The 20,617-nt window shown below is 56.5% G+C and overlaps 1 protein-coding gene across 9 annotated transcripts in view; it reads right to left on the bottom strand.

Moving 5' to 3' along the window:
- The window catches only part of ABLIM2 (actin binding LIM protein family member 2), a 151,097-nt gene that overhangs the window by 100,692 nt on the left and 29,788 nt on the right, over positions 1–20,617 (bottom strand). For all 9 annotated transcript variants that reach the window (XM_029235595.1, XM_029235592.1, XM_029235594.1 and 6 more), the window contains exons 2-3: positions 9,454–9,597; positions 1,004–1,187 (exon numbers count right to left, since the gene is read on the bottom strand). In XM_029235595.1, coding sequence (XP_029091428.1) covers positions 1,004–1,187; positions 9,454–9,597 — 328 coding nt within the window. The remainder of the gene's footprint in view (positions 1–1,003; positions 1,188–9,453; positions 9,598–20,617) is intronic.

Here is a 20,617-nt window from a genome sequence, read left to right on the forward strand (position 1 = left end):
CAGCTCCGGGACACGGTGCCACAGAAGGGTTGTAGGGCCCAGGATGCAGGGGAGCCGCGAGGAGGGAGAGGGAGGGGACTGCTTTCCCGGAGGGAGGCTGGGGGGAGGCGGCTCTTGCTGCACTGCTGTGTCCCCAGATGCTGCACCCGTAGGGTCTAGGCTAATGCAGCTCCAAGTCACCAGAGCCAGCCTGGGGCCTGGCCCACGTAGGCATTTAGAAAAGCCTGGACGAATGAATGAATGAATGAATGAATAAAGGAATGAAGGGACTGGAACAGACTGTGAAGCTCCTCTCAGCCAGGCTGGGAGGCTCAGGCTTTCTCGTGGAGGTCATGGGGGTGGGGCGGAGGAGTGACAGGCAGAGGGAAAACAGGGACCCCAGTGTGGAGGCCTTGGCAGGACTCCAGGGAGGTGAGTTCTGGGTCTGAGTAAGGCAGTGGCTGGGCCGATTTCGGGAGTTCATGGGGGGGACCTGGGAAGACGCCCATGCTTGGGGCCCGTGTGCCTGGTGGGTTGGGCGCCAGTGCCACCTACAGATCAGGGACTTGGGTACAGAGAGGCAGGGTGTGCAGGTGGGATGTGCCAGGACGGTGAAGGAGAGGGGAGCGACAGTGGGTGGGCACGGAGAGGCCAAAGCGTGGACACTGCAGGCACCAACGTGAGAGGAGACAAGGTGGAGGCTGCGGACAGGAGAGGGGCTGGTTGGGGGGGTGCCAAGAAGGCACAGGCGGGGGGAGAGCACCTCCCCAGAAGCCATCAGAGGCCTCGTGCTGGCAGTCTCAGAACCCACGGGCCTCTGCATCCCGGAAAGAGGGCTTGGTCCTGCGCTGCGGGCAAGGGGTGGGGGCCTGCAAGGTGTGCGGCTGGATGAAGGTGTGCTTCAGAGCAGGGCCAGGGTCCACCTGCCATCCCTTGGTTGGGCCCTGCCTCCCTCCCAGCCATATGAGACAATGGGAGGGAGGGAGGGGGGCAGGGGAGGAGCGGTTGCAGGTCCCACACTCACCGGCAGACAGCACACACGAAGCAGTTTGGGTGGTAGGTCTTGCCCAGCGCCGACACCACCTCGCCCTCGATGAACTGATCGCAGCTGAAGCAGCGGGTCCCGTACAGTCTCTGGTAGTCCTGGGTGCAGATGTACTCGCCCTGCCGCACGAAGAAGCCGCCCTCGGCCAGGTCACAGCCGCATTCTGGGGACACACGGGAGGGGCCGAGGTAGCAGGTGACCACCAGCTCCCCAGTCCCGACAGGCCCCAGGAGTATCCCTCACTACACACAGGCTTCGGTGCGAACTCAGGGTGGCTCGCTGAACCCTCGGGGGGCCAGGCCCTAAGCACAGACTCCAGCTCCGGCCCCTCAGCCTGGAGACGAGTGGCTTTTCTTGTGGAAGCTTCTAGAAAGGGGCACGGACCCGGGATGAGAAGCAGGCTGTGCTGAGGGGCCAGCCCAGCGCCTCCTCGCCTCCTGAGCCCACCAGGGATGCAGTGCTGATGCCCCATGAGCCCCCCCCCCAACCCCCGCTCCTCCAGGTGGGCTGTTCCCAGCAGGAAAATAACAGATGGGGAGGCGGTTCACACCTGAGCACCTACCGCGTGCTAGGCCCTGTTCTGGGTGGGAGGATCCTCTGACCACAGTGAGGCTTCCTGACCCCCCTCCACCCGTCTCCCCCAACATGGACGAGGCCAGACCCCCTGCAAAAGGGAGAGAGGCCGGGCACACTCACACTGACCCCTAATATACCTCCTGCCCCAGGGAGGACCAGGGGGACGTTGCCAGGCGGAGGATGGAGTGCCTGCCCTCAGGACAGGCCCCAGGGCACATGGGAACCGGGCTTGGCTCCATAGGGAGCAGCCTTCGCGCCCTCCCTGCGGAGACCCAGCCTGCCAGCCCGTCAGGGCGGGGTCTTTGTGGGTTGCAGCCCCCTAGCCAGAGCCTTGGAATACCATGTAGCCCATCTTTGAATCAACGCCTAAAAATTTTCACCAAAACTTTAACTGATTGCAGAGGTTGTAGTTTCTGGTGAACTGTAAGGATTGGCATCTTTAAATTTAACTAGTAGATCGCAGACGCCGAAGCAAGACCACCGACCTCTGTTTACAAAACCCAGAGAAAGGCTCTGAGTAAAAGCAGGCATTTCACCTTGCTCCTCGTTTGCTAGGAAAGCCTATTGCCATCTCTTTCCCCCACAGAACTGCGTGCACATGTGACGTGTTTTAGAGATGGAAGGCGCCTATGGCTCTCTGCAACAAAAATCCCTCCGTCTACGTGGAAATTGATTTATTAGGAATTTCTTATGGCCACAAGGCTCTAAATATTTAATAGCTTATTCTGGGTAGTGTTGTTATGACTGCTACTAGTATAAAGCTATCAAAACAATACGTATGTTGTAAATTTTGGTAAATTATTATTACGTGGATAGAGGACAAGCTTTTCACAGTGCAGCTCTTGACGACACGGATGGTGGTGGTCGAGGGGAGTTCCTGGTGTCTGATCAAGGGAGCCCCGACTTTTAAACTCCACCTTGTTTGGTGCCCTGGGGGACTGGAAGGCAAGGGCAGCCGAGCAGCCTTCCTCCACTGCAGGTGGCTTCTCAGGCTGGTCAGTTTGGGAAGAGCAAGTGTGGGAGTCTGAATCTCCAAGGGTCCTGGGGTCCCCGGGGGTCAGGTCTGCTTGGTCTGGTCAGCAGTGCCCTTTCAGCTCATGCACCGGTCAGTGCACACGACCCAGGACCTGGGGGCTCCGGGTGGCTCTGCCAGGTGGGACCCACTCAGCTCAGCTCCCACCCCTACACAGGGCGAGGTGGCGGGCCTCTCCCGGGTGTCCCCGTCCCCTCACCTGGGCCACAGGGCTGCCCGTGCTGTTACCCGGTTACAGCCACCAGCGTGGTTGGAAATCCTTCCTTCCACATCGCCAAGGAGCTGTTGGTTCTTTGGACATAAAGCTGAGCAGCTGAAAGCCCAGACTCCAGGGCTGCCCGGGGGATGCAGGCTCCACTCGTGCACTATGCTGTGTGCCCCTGGGCAAATCCCTGATCTCTCTGGGCCCCCAAGTCCTCATCTGGGCCTACTCAGAGGTGAGAAGGGCAGCACAGAGGCGCATCCTATGCTAGCGTGCCATAAGCCCCAAGTCGTGTGGGGCCACCATCCAGGCCATCGTTTTACTGACGTCACTCACCCCAGGAGACCCGAGGCCGGTGCCCAGCTCTAAATCCTTCTCTCACCCAGCCCGAGAGTGAAAACCCTTCGTTCAATCTTGCACCACAGGGCTTCCCTGGTGGCGCAGTGGTTAAGAATCCGCCTGCCAATGCAGGGGACACGGGTTCGAGCCCTGATCCGGGAAGATCCCACATGCCGTGGAGCAACTAAGTCCGTGCACCACAACTACTGAGCCTGTGCTCTAGAGCCCGCGAGCCACAACTTCTGAAGCCCGCATGCCACAACTACTGAAGCCCGTGCGCCTAGAGCCCGTGCTCCACAACAAGAGAAGCCACCGCAATGAGAAGCCTGCGCACCGCAACGAATAGTAGGCCCCGCTCAACGCAACTGAAGAAAGCCTGCGTGCAGCAACAAAGACCCAACACAGCCAAGATAAATACATTTATTTAAAAAAAGAAAATCTTGCACCACAGCGTAGGCCAAGCAGATGTACCCCGACTCGGGAAGCATAGGCTCCCTGAGGCCTCTGTAGGAGAATTAGTGTCTTTTTAAGTAAACGCTGCGTGTAACAATTCAGCCCTTGAGTGATGGGCTGGTTCACGGACACCCTTGGCTCTGGTACTAGGCTCATTTTTTTTCTTTTCTTTTTTTAAAGATTTATTATTTATTTATTTTATTTATTTTTGGCTGTGTCGAGTCTTAGTTGTGGCACACAGGATCTTCGTTGAGGTGCGCAGGCTTCTCTCTAGTGGCGTGTGAGCTCCAGGGCTCATTTTCTAATCTTCCTAAAGATATGACCGTATTGACTGTTCTTCGAAGGAGAAAAATGTGGAGAGGGATCTAGTGCCCCACTATAACCTGCATCTACATCACGGAGGCACCAGGAGACTGAATTAAAGCAGCTTTCCTGCCCCAAGAGCCGGGCCCGGCCAATGCTACGTCCTCCCTGCCCGGCCCCAGTCATCTCTGCTACTGACCGGATTGTAGCTGCCTGGGTCCACTAAGGTTGGGGCCAGACAGTAAACCCAGACCTCTGCCTGCTAAAAATCACGAGTCCAAATTCGTTAATAATTTTGAACGTCCTAATCAAGACAATATATTCTCCTTACATTCCATCTGTCTATCCAAGTAGCCGAGACCCAGTGAAGGGCACCAAGCAGCTGTGGGTGACCCGGAGCAGCCCGCCCCCTATCTTTGGCGGTCACTGTGGTCACTTCTGAGAAACGGTCGGGAGGGGGCGGGCCATGGTGGGAAGACAATCTGTACCACTTTCTGGAATACCCTTTGGCATCGACTCAAAGGAATGTGAAAACCGCTCCTACCCTTTGACCCAGTCGTCTCTCTCTGGGACTCTATCCCAAGGAACTGACCATGAACGTCCACGGAAGCCTTATTGCATGGGGTTGGCTGCAGCATCACTACAGTATAATGTAGTAAATAAACGCTGGGCTTTAGAGACAGGCAGCCTGGGCATGAATGCTTCCTCCTGCTGCTTCCTGGCTGTGTGACCTGGGGCAAGTTACTTAACCTCTCTGAATCTCAGAGTCCTCATCTGTAACAAAGGGTTAACCATACTGATCACTCATGGTTGTCAAAGGCATAGGAAACTGACTAGCCCAATGCCGGGCTGGAATCGATGTAAACGTTTAAGAGCTGAGGAATGGCTAAGTCTGCTGCAGGCCAGGCATCTGAAGGAATCTGGGTATATACTGAAATTGATGTTGAAGGATGTATGATGGGGAAAGGGCTTACACAGTCCCTTAAAGAGAATAAATCGGGACACAGAAGTAAATATACAACAGGACTTCAGATTGAAAAGACTCTTACAAAGGAGAAGATTGGAAGGCTCTCTACCCAAATACGGACGGCAATTCCCCTGGGGTGGTCAGCTCAGGGATGTTCTTGTCCTGGTGTCTGGGAAGAGGAGAGAGTGATTGATGTTAAAACACAAAGCAGCCCGAGAACCCCAGGGCGTTCATGTGAGTTGGAGGGAGCTGGCTCAGGGCAGCGTGGTCCCTGCCAGCCCAGGTCCTGACCTAACCTCTGCCTCAGATACTCCATCTGGAAATAACAGGCTCACGTCACCGGAGATGGCTTCCTGCCGTGACTTTCCACAATTCTGCCATGTGGGCCTGTTCTCATAAACGTCCCTGGAACGCAATCCCTTTGCCCCATTCCCTTGTCACCCCCAGTCGCTAAGACCAGCTCTGGGTGTGTCTCTTCATGGTCCCCATGGGGCTGTGTCCTTGTGGACAACCCCACCTGCTGTTACCAAGTTACAGGCAGAGCTGGTGGCCTCTTCCCCCAACACACACACACACACACACACACACACAGGCTTCCCTCCCTCCTGTTTCCTTCGCTCATTCTGCAGTCATGAGCGCGCTCAGTCCTGCTGCCACACAGATCAGAAAACGCCTGCTTTCCTGAGGTCACACGTGGTTGTGGCCTCATCTTTTCATCATTTCAGAGTCGGGGCCCTTGTTTCCAGGGCACCACGAGCAGGGTTACAAAAGATCCTGGTTGAAAACAAATGTTCTAGGGACTTTCCTGGCGGTCGAATGGTTAAGACTCTGCGCTTCCAGAACCCAGACCTTCTGGCAGGGGGCGCCGGTTCAATCCCTGCTCGGGGAACTAAGATCCTGTATGCTGCGTGGTGCGGCCCCCCGCCACAAAAGTTCTAAAAGCGCAGAACTCCACTACACATAAAAGGTCAAGAGAACCAGATTTGTTTTCCTGTGCAAATTTCAGTTGTAGCAATGGTAACAGATTGCATTTTTTCTTGAGGATGTGCTATGTGCTGGATGTTTGCTATGTTTCTATCTTACACAGATTCCCATTTTGTATCGTGAAACTAGAGCTGGCTGGATTTCAAGACAATCCAGAAGCAGACGCCCCCTCACACTCTCGTCCAAGCTGCCATGGTCTCAGGCTGGGGCCCAGGCCCTTCTCCCCACCCTGCCCTGGCCTCCCCTCATCAGCACAGCACCCAGTGGTCCATGAAACTAAAACGGACAGGATCCTCCTGTGGTTTTTCTCTCGCGGTGTCGGAGCCCAGGTCCTCACGAGGACCCCCTTCCCCCCAGCCTTCCCCCACTCCCCCCTCCTCATGCTACTCCAGACACACAGGCCTCGTGCTGTCCTGGAACCTGCCAGGCACACTTCCCTGCTTCAGTGTCACTGCACTGGCTGTTCCCTCTGGCTGCAGTGCTCTTCCCTCACCTCGTTCAAGTCTTCAAGCAAAGGTCACCTCCTCCACGAAGCCTGCCCTGATTACCCAATTTAAAATAGTAACTCCCTGGCACTCCCAGCCCCGTCTTTATCTTGCTCTGTGTCTTCCCCTTCCTAGCACTTCACTTTCAGTGTATGATGAAATTTGCTTGTTTATTCTATCTAGTGCTTATTGTCTGTCTCCCTGCCCTAGAATGTGACCTCCGCAAGGACAAGGATGTCTGTTTTGTTCACGGATGCATCCCAAGCACCCAGAACACTGCCCAGCACGGAGTACGTGCCCAATCGGGTTGCTGAAGGGAAACTGAGGCTAAGAAACATGTCTAAGACCCACATGAGCTGGGAGTGGAAGAGGTGGGAATTGAACCCAGACCTTCTGGCATCAAAGCCCAAGCCTGAGGCAGCCAAGACGGTCTGGAGAATTATGTGATTCCTTTCACAGATTTTCAGGTTTAACTTTCAGATTTTGAGATGTAAACCAAGGCACATCAAGCCAGTCCCTGGGTGGCAGGAACCCAACACATCGGGATCTCCCGGATCAGAATTAGACACAATTGTCTTCTGGGCTAACAGACCCTGCTTCGGTTGGCCTGGCAACACACTCACCCAGGGATGAACATGGCTGGAGTCAGTCAGTCCCCATCCTCCCATTACTCTTTGCTGGTGGAGTGGATGTGTGACCTAGTTCTAGCCAGCGAGTCATACAGGAAGCCTGTGTGGGCTTCCAGGGAAAAGGTTCTCCTCCCTGATCGAAGGGAGATTACCCTGATTACCCAATCAGAGTAATCATGCAGGGGGAGGGCCCCTTTGCCTGTGCACACCCCTGCCCAACTTCTTCCCCAGGGCTGAGTGTCAACCTGTGAGGATGTGATGTTTGGAGCTACAGCAGCCATCTCGAGACCATGAGGAGAGTTACTGCTGACACGTTTAAGATGGGGGGGGGGGGGTTGGGGGGGGGGAGTGGAAAAAGGACCTAGTCTTTGATGACTTTTTTGAGCTGTTAAATTAACCAGCTCTGGGGGTGAGGAGGCTACCTCCAGAATTCCTGTTAAGATGATACATATCCATGTAACTTAAGACACTATAAGTTGGGTCTTCTTTTTTATTCATCCAAGAGCACCCTCAATGATTCACAGACTTTGCATTTTCATGAGAGCCTGGATAAAAGATCAGTCTAAGACTATGCAATCCTCAAGCTTCACAAAACACAACTTCTCAAAAGCCTGCAGGAAATCTCAGATGCTCCCTGTCACCCCTCAGCAGGTGAAGCAGACATGCCACCTACTGAGGGCAGGGGCCCCGCTATGCCTGCAGGCTGACACGGCACCTGGCACAGAATGAATCTGTGGGTGGGTGGATGCGTGTCCGCCCCCTCCTCACTGGGATGCAGACCCTGCTGGGGGCCCTGCACCCCGTCCCTCCACGCCGGGTCTGGGGCAGAGCTGAGGCTCGTGGGAAGGGCTCCCCCGACTCTCGCCAGCTGCTCCCACAGGTGTCAACCAGGCAAGTCACACGTCACCCTTGCTTCCTTATCTTTAAGTGGAGACAACGCCTCAGCCCCCCTAATACTGGAGGACTTTGGAAGAAAACACACGGAAAGCACTGAGCTCACAGGAAGTGCTCTGCAGAGGTGAGAGAAGGTGAGAGAAGGAAGCCTCCTCGGCAGGACCAGCAGGCTCCCTGGCAGCCCCTGAGGTTCAGTCCCCCTCCTTCGGCCCCGCTGCACCTTCCACACTGCGCCCCACACCGCAGGCACAGGCCTGGCCGCCTCCGACGGCCCAGCTCTCCTCTTCTTTCTTTGGCTGAACTTAGAGCCGAAACGCCACCTCCTCCGTGAAGCCTTCTCTGGAAGTTCCCAGATCCCTCCCGGTGGGCCACCTTCCCAGCACTCGGTTTCTACCACTGACACCCAACTGTTCCCGGCGAGCTGGTAGATTGATCTCCTCACCAGACCTCACCTGTCAAAGCTAAATCTCACGCCTTCCTACTTAGCGCTTTCCAAAGCCGGGCCTGGTGCACAGTACGGCCTCCTGAGACCGTGGTGGGCTGAGGGGACTCAGGCAGTTAACGGGCCCCGTGGTGCTGATAAAAGCCACATCGCTGGATTATCTCACACGTGGCGTATTTCCCATCTTTGCCCATAAAGCCCAGGGGCTCACTGCCCCCGCGGCCCGTCGAGGCCCACATGCGAATGTCTGTGCATCTCCGGACGTCGTTTCAAACCCGCAGGAAAGCAGGCTGTGATGACACCGCTTGCTGTCCAGGGGTAAGGAAGGAGGGGTTTGCAGGGCCATTAAAAGAATCCTTTCTTTAAAACTGCCAATTCTTTGGGTTTGGACACTGTGTCAAATTGGTTTGATCCGCCCATCCCTTCCCCAAAATGCTACTTTTCATTTATTCTCAGGAAACTAAATGCAAATACACGAAACCCCATTGTGCACGACAGAATATGTAGTAACTTGAGCGTAGGGAGAAAGGTTAGGCTGGAAGGATGCTCCCGAGCAAAGCCTGGCTCAGATAGAGGGATTTCACGTGATTTGTTTTACGTTCTTCTTATCTTTTTGGTATTATCTGAATTTAGTGATATTCATGTTATTTTTTATAATCAGAGAAAAAGCCGTGTTCATTTGGAGTGAACAGTAACGTTCCCAGTCCCGCTCTGGGAGGCTGCAGGGGCGCCCGAGGTTCGTGGCCCAGCTTAGGTCCTGCGCACTCTGCAGTGCTGAGTTCACGCCACCAGTGACGGCCATTTACCGTGTGGCTACGGGGCCCAAGTGGCCACTTTGCTCTGGCCAGTGGATCACGGACATGGCCACGGCCATCTGAGGACACTGCCCGGGACCTGGACCTCGTCCTCTGACCTTCCCCCTTGGGCAGATGCCCCCGTCACCCCCATAGGGGACACGGGCCACGCTGAAAAGATCACGCTGTTGTATGAAGGTTTGGGATCGGTTTTTCCAGCATCCCAGATCTAACGAGCTTCTGGGGCCCAGCGTGGCAGCTGGGAGGCGGGCTCGGCCACACGGCAGGGCTGCGCCTGGCCCCATCGCGGACACGGGTCGGCGCTCACCTTTGCAGACGAAGCACTGGATGTGGAAGTACTTGCTCTGCACCCGTAGCACCTCCCCCCTGCACACGTTCCCGCAGGTGTTACACAGGATCGCCGTGCTGGCCGGCTTCTCCGGGGCACTGCGGGCAGCCTGGGGCTCCGACACTGTGGGGAAAAGGCGCTGTGTTAGAAAGTGGGACACGCCGGGCACCGGTGAGCAAACCAGCGACCGTGCGAGGACTCGGGGCCCAACGCATCTCCCAGCACAACCCACAGGGCTTCGGGGGACCAGCGGAGGTCAGGTAATGTGAGACCCCGACAGCGGTCCTGTGCCCCACCTCTGTGTGCCCACCTCCCAAGGGGCAGCCAATCCCCCTGCGGCCTTGACCTGGCACGACCGTGGCCCTCAGGGGTCTGGTGAGCTGGCCAGTCCTGCAGCCAGGGGCCCAGGTCCTCTCTCCTAAGAATGCAAAAACCACATCCTCCTGTGAGCTCGCTTTGAATCCCCTCTGTGCCCTGGGGACAGGGGCCTGAATATTGTCACTGTCCCCCTTAGAGCCAGCCATGACCTAGGATGGCTGAGGAGGCACTGGAGACCCCCAGAGGGACAGGTCAGGTGGATGGTCAAAGGGCCCGACTGTAGGGCTCCTGGGGTCTGGGCAGGGCCGTCAACCACATCCTCCAAAGGTGCCCGCGGACGCCGGCGTGCGGGACGCTGGGGCCCACCGCGGGTCTGTGCTCAGGGAGCTCCAGCCCAGGAGTGGCGGCAGCCAGGTGAGTACCAGCTGCAAGCCAAGCGGCAGAGCTGTGGTAGGGGGATGCCTAGGGGCTGGGGACCAGCTCTGTCCCAGCACAAGGAGGCAGTAGAGCCGCAGGCAGAGAGCACAGCCCACGACGGGGCCCCAGCAGCCCGATCCACCCCCCACTCAGGACCAGCCCAAGAAGGCGCAGCCTGCCTCTGGCCAGTCACCTGGGACACCCCTTGTAGCAGCCCCCCAGCCCCCATCAGAGGCCCCTGAGCCCCCTTTTCTCCACTGGGAAGCTCGCCCACTCCTCTGCCTGCCTCTGGGTCTCCGCCAGGCACGTGACGAAGGCTGACCCCCCGCCCAGCCAGCTCTGAGCAAACAGCCTTCGCCTTTCACAAGCGCGGGTCTCCGCTTAGATCCACATCTTCCAGTCCCACGCTCCCTTCTTGGTCTGGGGTCACTGACCTGAGACTGAGGCAAGGGCGGGGTGCAGGTGGTGCACCTAGGGGACCCCGGGTGGCAGGAAGGAGTGGGGGCAGTGATGGCATGCTTTGAGCTGGACACCCCCTTGGAGCCCCTCCAGGGTGTCCCTCAGAAGGAAGGGGGCCGGGGCACGGGTCCTGCTCCCGTTGCCCCGGTGAGGGTTGCCCCAAAGCTGGAACGCCTGTCTCCCTTTCCTGGGCTGAATGAGTTCTGAGGTTTCTGCAGAGGCTGAAAGAGCCAGGGAGCCGCGGGCACCTGAGGCAGGGAGTCCGCAGGCCCAGGTGCACCACCCACCTGTACACCGCTGGAGCCACAGGGGAGCCCAGGGGAGGTGATGCGGGCCCAGAAGACACCCGCCACCTGGGATGCCCCAGATACACCACACTTCATTGGAGAGTTAAGCGTATTCATACACACACACACACACACACAATACACACACAGAGACACAAAGATATACACATACATACACACAGAGACACACATACACACAGAGACACACATACATACATACACATACACAAAGAGACACATACACATACACAAAGAGACACACAGACACACGTACACAGACATACATACACGTACACACACAGATACACATACATACACACGAGACACACACACACGTATACACACAGATACACTTTCACAGAGACACAGATACACATACATACACACACACAGATACACACACACACAAACACATACATACACAGACACAACTATACATATGCACCTACACAGACAGACATACACACATACACAGACATACAGATACACACACAGACATACAGATACACACACAGACACACAAATACACACAGACACACACAGAGAGACAGACATGCACACATGCACACACACACATTTACATAATCGCTGAACACCAGCACTGATTGAGTATCAGCCCCAGAAGGTCTCCTCATTCTTGTAAAAACGGAGGAGGTGGCTGTCAGACAGGAGGACATTTCTCCATCCAGTTTCCAGCCTGCCCCCCAGGCCCACCAGACCCCGTCCCGTCCCGGGAGCCCCGCTTCTGCAGCACAGGGCTCCCTCCTCTGGGTCCCATCCGCGGTGGGGAGTTTGACCGTGGAGGAGGGCCTGGGCCACGCTGGGAACATCAGGCCTTCCAGGAGGAGGCTCTGAAGACCCCAAGGGTAGCAGGTGTCAGCTGTCTGGGGACAAAAGCCACACAGCCTGGAGACACAGGTGCCAAAAAGGAGACAATGGGCACAAAAAAATCATTTGGTGTCGCCCTTAGTACCCCAGGCCCAGGGTCAAGGCCTGCCTGCGTTTCCAAGGGCGTCAGGACCAGACGGCAGACTGGACCGTGCAGAGCCCAGCGAGGGCCCCAGAGCTCTGTCTGCCGTCCTGGGAGCTGTGCTGACATTTCCACTCTGATTTAAGCACCAACATACGATGATCACAGAAACTGCCTCATCCAGTACTTAGTAAAATTGGTAAAAGGGGGCAGAGAGCAAGGATGTCCTGGGCTAGAATTTAGGACTCCCTGTGCGGAACGAGCCATTGGACTTGAAGTTTGAAACCTCAGGCGGAGCCGGCTCATGGCTGTGCAAGGGCAGCCCCAGGGCTCACATGGGGCTGATGGGGCCCTGAGTCACCCTGTCCACACTGAGGCTAAATCAGGATTTGAGGGCGTGGCCGCAAAGATCTTCAACACTATTATCTTTTCATCCATTACGCATACAAAGGACCATGTGCCTCATGTCTCCATGGATAGCCAGGCAAAGTCTACCCACCACCCACGTGGTGGTGGTGGGGGATCGGTGTCAGAGCCCTGGGCGCAGACGGCCGGGTGCAGCCCAGCTTCACCTCCTACATGCAGTAACCTGGAACTCCCAACCGTCTGTCCATCTGCCATCCGCCCCCTGCTCACAGCATCTACCCCAGGGGATGCTAGGACCATGGAAAGAAATGTTTGTCTAGCAAGCAGCCCAGGGTCCGGCAGACCATAAACGCTCAATACACAATAGCCATTGTCATTTTCAAGGATACACGGCCTGACATCACCAGTTTCCTGGTTACTGGAAATGCTGTTTGATTTGGGGTGAAAGCTGCTTTAAGAGGATCGTTTTTATGGAAGCACCAACTCTGCCCGCCTGGCGCGACCTCCACAACCTGCTGGGGCCTCTGGTGGCAGGGCGAGAGAGCAGGGTGCTGCCCCCTGGTGGTGGGAAGTAGACACTGCACAGAGGGGGCCTGTCTGTGCAGGTACCACCCGCGCAGGTGTTCCCTCCAACCCGCATCTGCCCCCTTGGCCCTGGGATCACAGCCTGAGAATCCTGTGGATTTGAGGCGTGGGCCTTATTACCCCTCAGGATGGACTTACTCCTCGAACCTCCTGCAGCTGCCCGATTGGGTGCTTTGCAAAGGGGACTGGTGCTCACGGCAGCCGGCAGACCAAGCGCTGTGGTCACTGCCGCCCGGCGAGTGGACTGGGGCCAAGGAGCGGCGGCCCAGCTGGTACGTGACCGCAACAAGGAGGGATCGGGACCCTCACGTGGCAGGACAGGACAGGGGTGGGCCCCTAGACAGGGATGCGACAGTTCTGGCCAGACCACATTACATCAAGAACTATCAAGACGTGAGCTATGAAGCCATCTGAAGGCACCTCAGATGCATGCTGCTAAGTGACAGAAGCCAGTCTGAAAAGGCCGCACACTGCGTGACTCCAACCCTATGACGTCATCAAAAAAGGCAAAACCACAGAGACCGTAAAAGATCATCGGTTGTGAGGGGTGGGGAGGGAGGGATAAGTAGGTGGCACACAGGGGTGAATACACGTCGTTATACGCTGGTCCAAACCCAGAGAACACTCAACACCAAGAGCGACCCCTGATGTAAACCGTGCACTCTAGTTAATAATAATATATCAAAACTGGTTCGTCCGTCGTAACAAATGGAGCACACACACACATCACAACAATACAACAGGAGATGCCAACGGGGAAACTGGGGATTTGGGGTGGGGTGTATATGGGAACTCCTTACTTTCTGTTCAATTTTTCTATAAACTGAAAACTGCTCTAAGAAATAAAGTCTATTAAAAAAACAAAAAACTTAAAAGAGAGAGAGAAACGGAGAGAGACACGAACTACCACACTCCAGACCTAACCCTGAAGGCAGCAGGCTCATTTCTCTACGATTTCTGGATCGGCTGTAACATTTCATTTAACAAGTCTCTGACTGCGATGATAATAATAACGTAAAACATAAAGTCAAGTGGTAAAGGATCAATCACATGGGGCCGTGACTACTTAATCCCCCCGGGATAATGAAATCCCAGCCTGGGGAGCCTTGCTGGGAAGAAAAGAACGATTACCGGTAACATGAACACAGAACTCACGTTCACAGTGGAGGGACGTGGCTTCCTCGGGTCTGCCCTGGCAGTCGCTGTGATCCCGCCTCTATAATCCCTCCGGGTACAGTCCTGATCTGCCCCCAGGTACACGAGGCCTGGAGGAACCAGGACGGAGGCCGGCAGGGCCGGGTTTGGAACCCACCCACCATCCAGGGGCAGCTGTGTGACCTTGAGAGCTGACTGAGCTCTGAGAAGCCTCTGTGTTCACGACTAATTTGGAGCCTGGTCTCAGGAGGCATCACGTAGAACCCAGTGAAGTGGAGAAAGCTTCTGGTACAATGCCTGACAGGTGTGGGGACCAACAGCTGCTGGCTTAGTCCTTCCGGGTCTCAGAGGCAGACCCGTGACTTGGGGGTGGGGAGGGGCAGAGGCTGTCGGGAGGGGGCCACACCTTTGCTCCCTCAGCAGCCTCCTCGGAAGCTTGTCCTAGGTTTGTCTTTGGCCTCGGTCCGCGGCTGGGTGGGTGAGCAGGAAGGGGGGGCAGCCTGCACTGACCCCAGCTGCCCCCCTCCCTGGCTGTCACCCTGGGCAGGCCAACATGACCATACAGAGCCTCAGTCTTCCCTTCTATAAAATGGGGGTATGTATTCCTAAATGTGGGACCCTTGTCTGGGTCAGAGGAGAACACACATGAGGCCAGCGACCACCTGGGCGCCTGCTGGGTAAGGCAGGCACAGGAGGGAAGGACTGTGATGGGGTGCAGGTGACACAGTTGCTCCCTCCAGAGAGGGTCTGATGGCAATCTCTGGATCAGTGGGGGCTTCTCGACACTGACCTCTGCTCCCCTGCGCTTGGCCCAGCTGGGGCCAGTCCTGATGTTCCAAATGGGATCCACCCAAATCCAGCACTGGGCCTCGCTGGTGCTTGCCTTGGGAAGCAGGCATGGTGGCTGAGCCCCACAGGCATCACTGCCAAGGTCAAGTTCTCAGCTCCATGTCCATCCTGGCGGGCAGACCCCCCAGGACACTGGGCAAGAGCGTCAGGGGGCTTGTAGGTTTCTTTACTTTGATAGATGGGGCCTCAACACTCTCTGCCCAGCGAGCTGGGGGAGCTCGCCTCTGGCCGGGTTACCCACCAAACACTCCATTCTCCCCTCCACTCCATTCGCACAGACCCACCTGGGTGCGGTTTCCCACTTTGTTCATAGTAACTCACCAAGCTGGCAACAGTGAAGACACACAAGCAAATGTGCCATGTGCTCCTGTCATGGGACCTGGGAGCCAGCTGTGATGCCACCTGAACGTGTGTCCACCATCTCTCCTCCACGGGATCCTCGCTTGTGCAGGGAGCATGGCGGGCCCTGCCTTCTCCTGGCAAAGAGCATCTACCCTGACCCTTCACGGTGCCAAGGAGCGTCTACCCTGACCCTTCCCGGTGCCCTAACCACGGAAACTGCAGGTCACCTCGACCTCATTCTGACGGCAAAACTAAAGGGTGCTCGGCCAAAGTGCGTTCAACTCCAAACACCAAACAATAAAGCTCTGCTTCTTCTTGTTTGCTGTTCATTCATTCACTCACCCAACAAATGTCTGAGACCTACTATGTGCCCGGGTTCCACTGGAACAAAACAGACCCAGCCCTGGCCATCATTTGGTCCATACCACACCCCACAGGAATGGCCTATCACCCCCATTTCACAGATGAGGACATGGTGTCTCAGAGATGCACGGGGATTTTCCCAAAGCCACAGGGCTGGATTAGGGACTCAGCTGGGGTCTCCCCTCTGGTGTCCGATGCCACCATCCCCTCTGCCACCTGCTGGTCTGCAAGTCCCAAATCATGGGCTCACCTGTTCACCAAACAGGAACAGAGGAGCTGGTGGGCATCCGGGGAGGCGGGTATGCAAACTGGCCAGGCACGGGTGTAGGCAGGCGGCAGGAGAGGGGACATACCGGGCCCAGGGAGTGGGCATGGAGGGGGCAGGTGCCCCTCTTCTTCCAGCGATTCATCTCATGTCTCACCTCCCAGACAGCACAGCACACGTCGTTCTGTGGTCCTTGGGGACTTTTTCAACCGTTTATCTCCACTCTCCCTCAAAGGCTCTGCATTTGGTCCTGTCCCTTCTCGAAGGGCCCAGTGAATGCTGGACCCCTGAGCAGGCACTGCTGGGTTGGCCAAAGACCAACAGCCCACGTTCAGCTTGTTTTCCAGGGTTTGCTCTTGAGGCAAATCCACCTTGATATCAGGAGGTGGAGCTCCCTGCATCCTTGGGGATTTAACTGGAACCCATGCTCCATCAGCCGGGGAGCTTTTGTAGAGCTCTCCACCCTGCTCCCTGTATTATGCAAACAGCTGGCTTGGGGTTTCCACATTGTATGACTCTGTTCTACTGTTGAAAGCTTTGGAAGACCATGCATCACACCCTCTCCTGAGAGTCCCATCTGCCTAGAGCGGCTCCCAGGCTCACCGTTCTCGCCTCCCCTCAGGCCTTTCTTTCTAACCGTGACAATGAGCAGAGAACTATGGCGGGAGGCACAGGGCGGTGGGGAGGTGAACCTGTGTGTAGTCAGGGAGGGCTTCCAGGAGGAGGTGACACAAGATGCACAGGTGCCTTCTGGGACAGCAGCAAGCACACATCACTGTGCTCATCTCCATCACAATACTGACCGATTTGGGTGGCCCTTGCCGACTGGACATCTGCCTCTCTGGCCTGAAGTCCCCCAGGGCCAGGGGCCAGGTCTGAGAAGTGCGGCTCCCTAGGACTGGGTACCAGTGCAGACAGAGCAAGATGCACTCAGCCAGGCCTGGCTGGGAGACGGCTCTCACATACCACGTGGCCACAAGCATCCTTGCAGCTAGCACGCCCTCCAGCACAGGGGTTTCTTTAGACTGGTTTTCTAAACGTGGAGCTAATGACACAAAGGCCTTAGGGGTTCTGTCTCCCCTGCCCTCAGGATGTCCTCTATAGGTTCAGGAATAGGCCGGGAGCTCACTTCCCGCCCTCCCAAGCGTTGTGTGTTGGAAAATCAAGCCAAATCACACGTCATTACTTCCATCTTAGCCTCCTTAAGGGCTGACTGCTAATTATAACCAGGAGCCAGTAAGCGGCTCTCTGTTCCCACCTGTTCTCACCAAGGCCATCAGTAGCCTGGACCCAGCCAGCCGGCTGTGAGGGTCTCAGGCTGTCCCTGCACTGCCAGACCTCTCTGACTCTTCAGGCACGTCATTCATCTGTCCTCCATCCAGCGAAGACAGCTCTGAGCTCTCTTTGCACTGGGACAAGTTTATTACCTTCTGGGTCTGGTTCCAGAAACTGGTCCTGCCTGCTCCAAATTCAACCAGAGCTGTCCTAGCCAGTTCCCATGAGGCTATCTCGCTTAAATCCCCCAGGCGCCTGGGGCCCAGCTGCTTAGCCCGGGGAGATGCCAGGTTAGACTGCAGGTCAGCTGTCCTGGCCCCCAGTGACCAAGGGCAGAGCTCAGGTGGAGTCACTGCGGGGAAAACCCCAGATTCCTGCTTCATGCGGGGACCCCCATAGCCAGACATGATAACCCCACAGTGACCAGGAAGAGAAGCCACCGTGGATTTCCCAGGAGGCTTTGAAGGTCCAACCAGTGAGGGCAATGGGAGGCCAGCTGTGGGCCAAGGGCTCTGGGTGGCCATTCACCCCTGGGCCTCGCCTATCATCTGTACAGGGCAGCCACAGCTCTGTGATGGAGTGGGGGTCAGACAGACTCTCTCCCAAAGCTGTCCTCAGGGGTCCCAGCACCAGCCTTGGCTCCCACCATGCCCTCCTGGGGGTGCTGTGCCTGCCCATCGCTGCCTGTGAAAACGCAGCTCAATCTTCAAGGCCCCCGTCCAGGGCCTCTTCTGTACCGATCCACTGTGTGCCGAGCGTCTCCCATAGCACAGTGATCCTGTAAGAACATGTACCCATTTTACAGGTGTGAAAACCGAGGCACAGCAGGTGAGGGGACTTGCCCATCGTCCCCCTGGGTCACGGACTGTGCAACCTCGGACAAGTCAGGTCACCTCTCCACAATGGTGAGTAAGCCTCTGACTCGCAGAAGGTAGTCTGGGCTCCCCAGGTGGAGACACCCCTGGAGGCTCCTGTCTGCTTGCCGGGTCCCCCTAAAGACCTATACCGACCCAGTTCCCCTGGACCATCCTGGGCGCTGCTTGCTGTCCCAGCACAATTATTCTATCCAACGTGTCTCAGTTGGGGTAATGAATCCAGGGTCCCCATGCCCACAGTGGCGGTACTGATGCTTGGGTCCTTTTCTGGCAGGTCAGGGTCCCAAGACCCCCCATGACCGAGAGGTGGGGGGACATTCACGAGGTTAAACTCCACTGACCCCGGGAGGCCGAAGAGTCAGAAGGGATTTCTAGCTGAGCGAGAAGAGCTTGGCTTCTAGATTCCAGCCAACTCCGCTCAGACCCCCGGGGGGCCCCGTGAGGTGCGGTAGAGTCCCTGAAGCCACAGGACTCTGCCTGTCCTGAAGCAGGGGAGCCTTCGGACAAAGCCACTCTCAGCCATATAGTGATGGCCACGGGGTCACAAGCAGCCGCACTGAGCCTGCAATGAGCCTTACTCCGGGCTGGGGCTGGGGGTCGGGCGGTAGAGGAGGGGTGACAGGAAAAGGAAAACCAGCGAGCCGCCCTGTCTCCCTCACTCTTAGAGTGTGTTAGCTGGAAAACGTTGGGGGAGCTCCCACGAGGCCACAGAAAGGAACTCATCTGTGATGGATTGAACTATGTCCCCCAAACTCACGTGCTGGAGTCCTAGCCCTCAGCACCTCGGAATGTGACCTGATTTGGAGAGAGGTGACTGAGTTAAAGTGAGGCCATTTGGGTGGGTCTGGATGCAATACGACTGTGGCCTTATGAACGGGGAACTAGGGCACAGAGACGCACAGAGGGAAGATGGTGTGAAGCACAGGGGGAAGGACGGCCATCTGCAAGCCAAGGAAGCCACGCTGGGAACACCTTGATCTCGGACTTTTGGCCTCCAGAACTGTCCAAGAATAACGTCTATTATTTGTTACGGTGGCCCCAGGAAACCAGCCCTGTGGGGAGAAAGAGCTGGAGCAGGGCCTGGGACGTGCCGGCTCCCCGCTTCCGGTCTGAGCCTGTCTTCCTCTGTAGAGTGGGCCAGTGACGCTGCCCCAGGCAGGGCTTCTGGAGGCTGGCACGTGGCAGGGGCTTGGCAGGGGTGGTGTGTGCTGGATTGGGCGGGGGGGTGTCCTTCCAGAGGCAGAAGCTGGGAGAACACGGCAGTGAACAGCCCCCTGGAAGCTCAGGCTGCCCACAGGGGCGCCCAGTCACCTTCAGCTTGAGTTTCTAGCAACGCACAGACTCTTGAAGCTTCTAGCAGCTGGTCCAGGTGCCCTGGCCACCCACGTCCCTGGAGGGTGTTATTTCATCGCCGGAAGAGCAGCCCTTCCTGACCGGAGAGGTGTCTGAGGATCTCACGGGCAGCATTCCGGAAGGTCAGGGCTTAGAGGGCACCTGGGCCCATCCCCTCTCCCCACACACAGGGAGAGCCACAGATGGCAAGTCTGAGGCCAGGCCAGGACCGGGGCTCGGGTCTCTGGGCTCCCAGGCCAGTGCGTGTCCCTGGTGTCACCTTGCCGTGAGCCAGGGTGGCCACCACTGGACCAAAAATGTACGCCTCGGGCCCAGCACACAGAAGATGCCCCATAAAGGTTCCTTAAATCTAATGGGAAACAGGGAATGCATGTGGTGAGTCGGAGCACATTACAGCGCCCTGCGGGGGTGAAAATTCATAGTCTGAGTGACAATATCTATTGTCTTTCAGCTCTTGTGCCCAGACTAAGGGCCAGGCACTGCGCTGGGCGATTCCCACCCATGATCCGGGTCACAGAGCTGGAAATGGGCACACAGCACAGCTGGGACTGGAACCCAGGCCTGCAGGATCCCAAGCCCCAGCTGTCAACTCCCACTGAGAGGGTCTGTGAGGGCTGAGCTAATCCCACCAGGGACCCTTACTCTCCAGGCTGTGTGCCGTGAGACACCGCAGTGTGGGAGCCCGTATCCTACAGATATATATACAGAATAACGCTTTCAAGGTCCACCCCCGTTGCAGCAGGTGTCAGTGCTTCATTCCTCTTCATGTCCAAATAACTCTCCACTACATGAGTCGTTGATTTGGGGGCTGTGTCCACTCTGGGGCTGCTCCACGTAAGCCGCTCTGAGCATCATGCACCATCGCTTTTGTGTGGACACGTTTCCCTTTCTTGCTGGGTCATTCGGTAACTGTTTAACCACTTGAGGAAGTGCCAGCCTATTTTCCTGAGTGGCCGAACCATTTCACCTTCCCACCAGCAGCTTCTCCACGCCTTTGCCAGTATCGGTTACCGTTGGTCCTTTTCATCACAGTCACCCTGGTGGGTGTGAAGTCTGTCTCACTGTGGTTTTGGATCTGCACTTCCCGGTGACTAATGATGTTGAACATGTATCTCATGTGCTTGTTCACTATTTGAATATCTTCTTTGGAAAAATGTCTATTCGGATCCTTTGTCTGTCCATTGAATTTGGTTCTTTTCTGACTGAGTCATAAGGGTTGTTTACATATTCTAGATACAAGCCTCCCATCCGACATATGATTGGC

Source organism: Monodon monoceros, unplaced genomic scaffold, assembly GCF_005190385.1.
Source record: "Monodon monoceros isolate NGI ecotype Baffin Bay Population unplaced genomic scaffold, NGI_Narwhal_1 Super_Scaffold_20, whole genome shotgun sequence".
Lineage (NCBI taxonomy): Eukaryota > Metazoa > Chordata > Mammalia > Artiodactyla > Monodontidae > Monodon > Monodon monoceros.